The following is an 11038-nucleotide window of genomic DNA, read 5'->3' as shown; positions in this document are numbered from 1 at the left end:
CTAACTTGTAGTCAACTAGAGCAAAGTCAAAATTGCTGAACTGGACAAGCAGGAACAAGCAAAGACCAAACTAGCTTAAAACCTGCCTAAAGCAGTTGCAACTACCAAACAAGAGGAGGCAGCTTCACAAAACCTCTTCAAAATAGCTGCCCCACTAGAGGAATGGATTCAGGAGCCTTTTATAGGGTGCAGGTGGGCCTCATCAACATCTGATTGGCTTGACAATCCTCTGCTGGTCCAATGGTGTAGCTGCCTTCCTGCAGCCTTCAGGCAGCCAATCAGGGAGATGTACCCTCACAGCTGAACCTGCATAACAAAAAGGGAGCCTGCACAGCCTCAAGGGGCCAGGGGCCGTAACACCGGTCCTCACCGCCCCACTGCCTCCTAGATGTGCCTCCATTCCAGAACAGCTGATTCAAATGATTGCATGACCAAACGTCTGACTTTATCTTAAACACACCACTGCGATCAGAAGTGGCTAACTTTAAGTCTGATTGATTTAGCCACAACTTCTACCCTGAAGAGCGTTGTTGTTCCTGTGACATAATCTCTATACTGCATTCAGCTCATACTTATGTGCTGATTTCTCTCTGCTTTTCTAAATGTAATGGTTCAACATGAACTCCCCAACTACCTCATACCTAAAACTAACCAGCTCCACATTTTTGCAAACGCAGGAATGTTTAAGTAGAACCGAAGTCTCTGCAGCTATGAAGGTTTACATATGATTATACAAGGATTTTTCAAATGGTATGGGCTTTTCAAGTTGGAGAGCTGAAATCACAGACTGTGCTTTATGCATAAGCAGCTGATTTACACCTCCACAAGTATAAATCTTTAAGCTGTGCCATGCATACTTACATGCATAATGAAGAGGTTTGAATTGCACAGCAGTTAAACAGCATTTTGTGTTTGGTTTTGTAGATTGTAAAGCAAAATATGCTCCTGATTTAGTGGTTCAGTGTTATTAATTTACAGCAGCAGCATGAACTGGAGTAAATCTGTGCAGAGCTGAAAGGTAACATAACAGAATTATAGTTTTTAAAGACTAGATGAGTGAATCTTATTTAAAGGAATCCATAATTGTGATTCAACATCATGGGTTTATTGTCTTATTGTTGGGGAACTTTCTGCAATACTATGTAAAACTGTAACCTTTTCCTGTTTTATAGGACATTTATTCCAAAATAAAAATGTGAAGGCTTTAATATTTTCATTTTAGCCCTTTTGTTTTCCATAAATCACGCAGTTGTGCAGCTTTATCCAGAGAAATGACAAACAAAACCTTGTGCAAGAAGCAATAGACGGAGCTGGGTTTGTTTTTGACCCGTCTGTCAGGCGTCTGCGGTAAAAGTCAGCGCGTCTCAACCGCCATCTCAGCTCATCCCTGTCTTGTTCTGTCACATTATCTGTCAGCGTGGAGCGGGCAGCGGCGGCCGTGCTGAACTTTGAGATGGACGGGCCTTCTGCGGCCTGTCAGATAGCATCCAGCAAATGACCTGCTTATTCTCCAAGCGCTGTCGACACTCGGCCGCTGACAGAAACACATCAGAGGAAATCAAAGAGAAGCGGGCGAATGAAAGCAGACACTCACAGGCAGCGAGCTGGGGGAGAGGAGAGATGCATTTATTCACATTGATCAGATACCTTGAGTTTCGTTAGGCTTCCTCAGAAATCAAACTGGACAGCTTTCAGCTCTGCAATCACACAGGATAACACACAGCTTTCCTCTGCAGGACAAACAGTTCCATCAGCAAGGAGTTTAAATGTTGGACAAAACACGTTTCATGACATATTTTACACAAAATCATTCTTAGATAATGAGATTTTACACTTGCACGTGAAAATAGCTGCAAACAGATGCGCAATTATACAACTGTACATCTTTGAAAAGCATTAGTGCAGCCTCCTGCACAACCAATAAGAATGCAGCAAGTGGTTTCTGAATGGCAAGTCAACCAAAAAAAAACACATTCCAGCAGCCGATGTACAGTGAATACTGTGGCAAAACATGTTGACCAAACATGCTGGAGCTCTGCTTGGGTTGCTAGATAACAGGCTTGGGCTTGGTTGGGGTTGCTAGGAACGGGCTGAAATCAACCGCCTGCTGATTTGTGACGTTTATATTCCAAAGATTTTTGAAACAGTTCGTTTTCCAGACCCCAAAAAACTTTAACTTATTGCGAAAAAGCAAACGGCTTGTTTTTTTTTAAGCGTTGGACTGTTTTTAGAAGCAGCGGAGACTCAACTGGAAGTAAAAGAAACACGCAAAATGTGTATTTTTTTAATAGTTCCCCTTTAAAACCATTTAAAAACATTCAAAAGCCGTATACGTTCTTATTTATATCTTGAACCACATGTTTTAATAAGTAAGGTAAAAACTTCAGGAAACATCTTAATGCACTGCGGCTGCGCCAGTTTCTCAACAAATGGTTGCTAGGTAACCAAAGAATGAGTGAGTTGCTAGGTAACCAAAAAGTGAGAGTTAGTTGATTCCACCAACTTAGATGAGCCTTGAAAGGTTGAGGTGCCTATTGCAACACTGTTATTGATTTATTGTGTTTAAAAACGCCTTACATTGGTCATAAATGAGGACAAATGTAAAGTTTTGATCAAATGAAAGAACAAAATCTCACTGGACTTACTATTCGAGGCATTTTTCTCTCTTTCTGCAGGGCTCATGTTGGCATTTTGATGAGGTCGATTACTTTCTTCTTTTTTCCATCCACATCAGGGTTGGATGACTTTTTGTGAGCTGCAGTGTGTCGGAGGCTCTGAACTGCCTCTTTCTGATGATGTAAAGATGTTTACGTGAGTGAAGAACCCGTTCAAATGTTGCCTTTCCTCAGACAGCAGATTACCGAGTCCTCTTTCCCCCCTCTGATCGGCGGCGGTGGCTCTCCTGCTGCCGCCGCCTCAGGCCACAGGCTGTTTCAAGGCAGACAGCTCATCAGGATGACTGACAAGCCTTTGCGCTGCAGCTTGACCTGCTGGGGGAAAAATTGCATATTAGAGCTCTAGGAAGTGATTTGAAAGATGACACTGAATTTAAGGCATATAATGAGAACGTGCTCTGTGCACCGCTGCAGGCTTCCAGTGTGGGCATTCGCTTGGTGTGTGTGTGTGTGTGTTTTGGGCTGATGTGTGCAGAGTGGATATGCTCCCTCAGCGCTTCAGCGTCTGCCAGGCGAGGCTCAGTGGGTGGCTGATGAGTGTGGAACTTAGGGGAATAATCTTTCTCTATTTCAAAGAAATCAATAAAACAAAACAAGAAAAACAAGAATGCTTATAGATTTAGACACATGCTCAAAGAAACATTTGGATCCGTCATCTTAAATAAATAAAAAGAGAAAGTTTGAGATTAATTTCAGAATTTTTCTAGAAAAAAAAATAAAAATTCTGAGATCCAAAAGTAAAAAATTTGTGAGAAACAAACTGAAATTTTGAGATTAATTTTAGAAATTTTCTAGAAATAACTGAGTTTCAAAACTTTCTGAGATTAGTCTCCAAATTTAGATTTTTTTTCCCTCAAATGTTAAACTTTTCAAACTCAAAGATTTCCAAGTTTTTCTCAAAAAAAATTCTGAGATTAAAATCAAAATTTCAGATTTTTTTTTGTTGCAAATTTTCAAATTTTGCAGTTTAGAAATTTCCATATAAATTGTTTTTATTTGAAGGCGGAATGGGCCAAAAATCACGCAAACTATTGTAAGAAGCTTGTGGAGGGAAACCCAAAACGTTTGACCCGTTATGAGTCCGTGATACTGACCAAATGTTATGCAAACCTACAAAAGTAAAACGTTTAAATGTTTTTATTTTTCTTGTTTTCTGGCATTTAATTTTGGTAATTTTAACTAAACCAAAACAAGAAAAGTTTGGTCTGATTTAACTTCAAACATTGAGAAAAAAAATTAAACTGTATTTAGATATATTAATTGTGCCCTTTTTAAATGTATGTATGCTTGTACATTGCTTTTTTATTGGATTTACTGTTCCACAAGTCACTCCACAGGTCGACATGCGTTTTATTATTCTTTTTTTGTGTGTTTTAAAAAATTAATTTCTCCTCTCAACTTGCGTCCTCCTCTTTCTGTAAACAATTCTTGAATATTTTTGGGTCGTAGATTATGTTTTCTGTGCTGATCTGAATTTCTTCAAATCTCCAATGCGCATGATTTTTATGAAAAGTGGGTTTGTGTGTTCTTTGTATCGTACTTTATCCTTTTTGCTGAAGTGTGATCATTGGCTTCAGAGTACTTTTGTGACCCCAGACAGAGAGAAAAACAATGCAGCAGTTTTGGATGCAACATGTTGCTGATTCCTCTGAGAATTGCAGCTGTTTCCTGTAGACTCCTTGTTTCAAAACCTATGGAACGATGTGCATATGTGAATGCAGCTTCTTAGCTACTAATAAAGCAGCAGAGCTGGAAAAAAAATTACAGCTTTATTGGAAATTATTGATGATTCTCCACAGATAGGCAATAAAAAAAATCTTATGTGTTTTTTCTGGATTTCGCCTTTACGTGCGGTCTCATCAATCTGGAGTTATTTCACAGCCTCTGCTCTGGGAAGGAAGGAGGAATAACATATTTCTATCCCAGTGCATGCATGTTTCTAGTAAGAGGTCACTGATCTCTGGTCGCCCAGATGTTTTCAGCTCGGGTTAGCTCAGGTTTCCAACGAGCTGCAGAGGGAAAAAAAACGTTTTCACGGCCAGCAATGCCGGCCAACATCGTGTGTCATCGTCTTCTTCCTTTGGTGAGATTCACGCCACATAGGAGGCCTGTTGCACAACAAGGTTTTTTGTTTGTTTTTTCTTTGCGCTTCAGCAGCAAAGTGTGTCAGAGCAAATCAGAGCCTCTTGCTGTGCTAATAAGATGCAGAGGTTTCAGTGTTTTCATGTGCAGCTCAGTTCATCCCCAGGTGAAAGGTTGGGAGTGGCTCACTTTAACTTTTGAAAGACAAATTCGGATTTTAAGCTGCTTTTTCTCACTAAAACTCACTAAAATATTTAGTAGTTTGAATTTGGAGTTAGTAGATTATGCTAATCTATGCTAATTTGTCCTGACTGTAATCTTTTCCACTGGTTTTCTGAAGTCCTTAAAGGCTTTCTTTGGGCTTTTAGACTCTTTGGACTTTCTGCTTTTCTGTTCATTTTTGTCCACTAGCTAATTCTTTATAGAAGATGTAATTTAATATTGACAAAAAGTATCTGTTGGCAGATTATTTCACTTACAAAGTGACATTTTTCCCATGTTATAACTTATACATAAGTTAAATAATCTGCCAGTGAAACTAGAACTTTTTCGACAATATTAACGAATTATTTACTTGAAACAAGCCCCTATATCTCGCTGAAAAGTTACTTGTAAGTAAGTTTTGTCTTATTTCAAGTGTATTAAGATATTTGCACTGGAGAACAGATTTTTAAATCAGTTTGTGTTATTTAACACTGTGCAGTGTGAAAGTGAACTGCAGCAGCTGAAAATGTAACAGATTTTGGACTCTGATTGAACCGAATCTACTGGACTATCTGGTGTGGAAACAGCCTAAAAGTTGCAGGATTTCGGAAACTTGAAACAGACACTTACAAAAGTTATTTTCTTAATAAATCCAGTGGTGCTTTTAGCTTCATGTTTGTTTAAAATAGCAGATCAATCTTCCTAAATCTGCCAGCTTTTGGTGTGGAAGTCTTTATTTAATTCCCCATTGGATCAGTGAAGTATTATTGAATTTGAAAGAAATAGAATTTCATTTTCCCCTCACACATGTCAGAAAGTTTTTCTGTGTCGAAGCCCTCAGTTTGACCTCAGTTTGACCTCCAGATAACTCACTTTCCTTAATTACAAAATGAACTGAGGAAATGGGTACCTGAAAATGCTTTGCTATCTTCTTATTGCTTTCTCTCTGCTTTATTGGCATCAATTATGTTCCATTTCTGAGGGGCGGGAAGCTTCTGCTAATTGCTGGGCCCAGATATGGAGGCGCAGGAGACTGTTTAAAACTTATCCATTTTGCTGCATCGCCATTTTTCTCTGATTGTCATTGACAAGGTGTAATTTGTATGTGTTAATGGTTACAATCGCTCCACAAAATCGTCTTTGTGCATCTGCTGACTTGGGAGAGTTGAGCAGCATTATCTACTGTAGAGATGTAATTAGATTAAATCTCTTGCTTATGTTTGCTACAGAGGATTATGAGTGTATTAAGAGAACTTTGTGTGGCTTCCAGAGGCATTGTCAGGAATTCAATTAAACTTTTTAATTATTGTTTTATTGTAGCGAGATTTGAATTACAAAGCCAGGAATATTTATTATAGCAGAAAGGTAGAGTTTGGGTTTAGTCACAATATTAAACAAGAAAAAAAGCGTGAGATTTATAAATAAAGTCATAAAAAAGATGTACTCACAACAGATTATTATTTAAAATAAGAGCAAGTGCTTGTATTTTGAAAGAAATCATCTTTTTATTAGCTTATTTTGTCAAAGTTATTTCTTTTTTAGGTTGGAAAACATTATAAATGAAAAAAAAACTTGCTTTTCTGGGCGTTTGTACTCAGTCAACCACTGTTTCCGTGACATTTCATCTAATCATTTAAAATTATAACGTTCTCTGCTCCAGTCTTCTTCTTCCAGCAAATTTTTATTCAGATGTTTTTTTCTTTTCATCCTCTCCTTTAGAAATGCCACAGCTAATGTTTTGAATAAATTGGAGCCACTCTGTATCTTCCAGTCAGTTTCTAATCCGAAGCTGCAGAGTAAAATAACGAAGAACTGGATCTGTCATGTTTCCTTTAATGTCGCTCGATAGTTTCTGCTAATTTTCTACATATACTGCAAAAGCACAAAATATTACCAAGTATTTATGTCTAGTTTCTAGTGTACATACCTTCAAATAAGATAAAACTAACTTTTCAGCAAAATATAGAAGTATGTTTTATGTAAATAATTAATTAATATTGATGGAAAATACTAGTTCTACTGGCAGATTATTTCATTAACATAGGATGTCATGTTATAAGTGAAATAATCTGCCGGTGGAACTAGTATTTTTCATCAATATTAATTATTTAATTAAAACAAACTTCTATATTTTGCTGCAAAGTTACTTATAAATTAGTTTTCTGTAATTTCAAGTGTAATAAGATATTTGCAGTGGAAACTGGACCAAAATAGTTTCCATTCTGGGGGATTTAGGCAGAGAAAAGACATTATTAACTACGACCAGACAAAAGAAAAGTTGGTGGAATCAACTCACTCTCTCACTCTGTGGTTACCTAGCAACTCACTCACTCTGTGGTTACCTAGCAACAACTTGCTGAGTAACGGCAGCAGTTAAAGGTGATTCATAACTAGTTCATAAGCAGTTATGAATCACCTTTAATCAACTGTTTAGAAAAACAATGGCGTGGAGTTAAAACTGGATAAAAAAGGAAAGGTCAAGCAGTATTTTAGATATTTAAAACTAAAAATGAATCAATAATTATTGATATTGACTGATATAAAACACTTATTGTGTCGTTTTTCAGCCCTGACATTAACTTGTGATATTGAACAGCCTTTAAAAACTGAGGTTTTTAACAGATTGTTTTATTTTTGCTCCTTCACCGGAGCCATCCAGAGTCTGATATAGGCTGACCTCTGGTTGCTCTCAGTCAGATGACCTCAGCCAGGCGTCAGCTGACCCCAAAGCTGACCCCAAAGCCTCCCACCCAGCTGCTCCTTACAGACACCGGCGTTCAGCCTCTGTTCCAGGTTCACGCTTCCAGCTGCATCTGATTACTTTCTGTTTGGTGAAATGTCTCTTTGCCTGTTTTTATTAGTTGCTCATTGCTGCTCACAATTAAAACTTCAAAGACATTTCTTGAGGATAAACATAGGAAAAAGTACCGGTGTACCATAATGGTAACACTTTATTTGACTGACGTAACACCTGTCATAGACGTGTCATAGACGTGAACGACTCTGTGAATCCTTATGACGGTTGTTATGAGGTGTCATTCGGTCAAAAATGACATTTTTAATGCAATGTTGATGCTTTAAAAGTGTCATTATTTACCAAATAATGCAAAGTTCACACTTTTAATGCAGCTTTTAATCTAACATTGCACTAAAAATATTATTAACTGAATGATGCTTCAGTCATAAACATTCATGAAGACTAGTCACATTTACTAACTTTTAGTTGAAAACTGAATTATTGTTTACTTCTTTTAGTATTTTTACTATGTTGTAGTTTTTACTTTTCCTTTAGTATTTTAATCCTTAAAACATCCAAAATTTCCAAAATATAAAACAACTTTATATTTTGGCCCATCTGATGAAGTAATGCTTAGATATTAAATGTTTTGATCAGTTACTCAATACCTGAGTATACTTTTTTTTAAGCAAATTCCTTTTTACTCTTACTTGAGTAATTCTTTAGATGTACTTTCAGAGTCACATAAAGACAATTACAAAGTCGGCCTTCTATCACCTGAAGAACATTTCCAGGGTTGAAGGACTAATGTCTCAGCAAGTAGGTAAATGTAATTGAGTAACTGTAACTAGTTCCTACCAGCTCTGTACAGACCCCTCCAAATAAGAACCTTCTGGTTCTTTTTGGGTTGCAGTTCAGGTTAACCTCTGAGATGTTTCTTCAAACTAGCTAACATCATTACACTCTGCTGAACAATTGTCAAGATTGATTAATCTTCCCACGCTGTGCCAACACGTCTCCACTTTCTCCCGCCATGAGGCCACTGTGAGAGTTTCCCCAGTCAGACGGACCTGTTGGTTCTTTTCGGAAAGCGAAAAGAAAACAGACAATTTAGAGTTTCACAGACGCAGGAAGCTCAAAATGCATGTAATTTCTGTGCTGCAGCGGCTCTTTTGTGTGTCGCATGTTCTGCCAACGGACATTTTTCTTCTTCCTTTGTCAGTGAACAATGAGTCCATCCAGCTTATTATCTGCGCAGCAACAGCTTGGTATCACTTCTGCTTCATATCATGGAGCTGCACTTCAAAATAAAACATCTGCCGAGTGTTTGTGCTCTGCTTTGCTAGATTAATGAGCAGAGAGTGGAAAAGTGAGATATGAGGTTAGGCTGGACCCGAGGTGCGACACGCCGCCTGCTAGTTGCCGCGCCGCCAGCAGCGGCGAGAAGATAAATGAGCAAAGTTTGTTTTTGTCAAGGAGCTTTCTTCCCTCAAGCTGAGTTATTCTGGACGTACAACTCTTAATGCGTGTTTATCACTGAATAATGCTGGGTAAACGGTTTCATTATGTGGGATGACCTTTGTTTATCCGGCTTTGTCACAAGTCAGAGTCCTTTACAAAACATTATGACTCTTGTTTTCTACAGAAAAACGTTACTGTGTGGAGTGGAGAGAGTGACTGTGAGTGGTTGGGAAGAGGATTAGGGCCACTGAAAGAAGAAAAACAATTCAGAGTTTAATCCCAAAAATTCAGGTGTTTCTCATAATTTTATTGTAGAATTGATTTTTTTCCCCTCTGAATTAGGAATTTTTCTCAGAATTCTGATTTTAATCCCTGAACTATGATACTTTTTCTCAGAACTGACATTTTTCTCAGGATTCTGACTTTAATCTCCAAATTATGACTTCAATTTCCAAATGCTTAATTTTTATTTTCAGAATTCTGACTTTAAAACCAGAATTATGATTTCACAGTTATGACTTTTTCAAGATTCTGAGTTTCATCCCAGAATTGTGAGTTTTTCCCCCCAGAATTATGGCATTTTTCTTAGAATTCAGACTTTTAATCCCAGAAATCTGACATTTTCTTCTCTCAAAATTCTGACTTTAATCTCTGAATTCTAATTTTAATCCCACAATTCTAACTCCTCCCCCCACCTCCTCCAACAATTGTGACTTTAATCTCAGAATTGTGGCCTTTCTTTCTTGAAATTCTTACTTCAATCTCAGAATACTCAAAATTCTGATTTTAATCTCAGAAGATTAAGATCAGAATTCTGGAGAAAAGCCAGAACTTTGTCTCTGGTTTTCATACATCTATACCACTGTTGCGTTGCTTTCATAGTGTTGACAGGTTTTTTCCATCAACCTCATTAAATCAGAGCAGAAACTCTTCTCGAAAGACTTTAACTATGCAGCAAACCTCTATCTAAGAGGAAACAATACGTTAAAAATTTTAATAATGTCAGGATATTAATAGCCAAAACATTTTTCCCTTTCTACCTAGACTATTGTAGTGAAAAACACAGTTAGAGGCAATAAGGGAGAATCATTTGAATGATCCCCTTGAGGACTTTGCCAGCAGCCATTACCCTACGGTCAGTAAAAACTCTCCGTGTGGCTGAAAGAAGCACTTAGTCCTGTGAAAAAGCCTGAATTCACCCACCGAGGTGAAAGATTGACACACAGCTTTCCAGATCGCTCCAGGCAACCTGTTTTCTCTTCACAGCCCATCGAGCGTCTGCGTAGTCAGGTGGATTTACAAGTCAGCTTTAGCACCGTTTTAATTAGCCTGCGCGTCTGTCTGTCTGTGTCCGTCCTCCAGATGGACCCGGTGCAGAAAGCCGTCCTCCATCACACCCTGGGCATCCCTCCCACAGCCAAGAGGAAGCATGTGTCCTGCAGCGTCTGCCAGCTGAGGTTCAACTCACAGGTGAGCCACTCGAATATAAATTCTCCGCAGAATCAGACTCCACAAAGGCTTAATTTGCTGGGCTGTTCGGCCCGAATCGCAGCTGCATTGAGATGCAGATCAAGTGTTCAGTCCTCTGTAGGCGATGATGCTGACTGAGCAGCAAGACAAAAAAACCTGACAGGTAGGCACTTTGTGAAGTTTATGAAATGCAACCGGGAGCACTTTCATGTTTTTTTATGAAGTAGTAGATTACTCTGCTGCTGAAATTACATGAGGAACAGAAGTGAATAAAGAATGTTTTATTTTTTTACATGACTTCAAAGAAATAAAACTTTTCTGCAGACACCAGCCGTCACAAATTAATCCTCACTGGATGGCTTGTGTTGACGTGTAATTTTGTACGTGTTTGTACTTCAGTTTGGTTCTA

The 11038-nt window shown here is 38.3% G+C and overlaps 1 protein-coding gene across 1 annotated transcript in view; it reads left to right on the top strand.

The window, feature by feature from the left end:
* LOC106941152 (zinc finger protein 385D-like) overlaps positions 1–10782 on the top strand; it is a 38986-nt gene extending 28204 nt beyond the window's left edge. The window contains exon 2 of the mRNA XM_015024093.1: positions 10522–10782. Coding sequence (XP_014879579.1) covers positions 10522–10767 — 246 coding nt within the window. The 3' untranslated portion in view covers positions 10768–10782. The remainder of the gene's footprint in view (positions 1–10521) is intronic.
* Positions 10783–11038: the final 256 nt, after the last annotated feature.

Source organism: Poecilia latipinna, unplaced genomic scaffold (genome assembly GCF_001443285.1).
Source record: "Poecilia latipinna isolate Pla-1442-1.1 unplaced genomic scaffold, P_latipinna-1.0 Scaffold3520, whole genome shotgun sequence".
NCBI lineage: Eukaryota > Metazoa > Chordata > Actinopteri > Cyprinodontiformes > Poeciliidae > Poecilia > Poecilia latipinna.
Note: the sequence above shows the minus strand (reverse complement) of the source record. Positions and strands in the feature narration are given on the sequence as shown.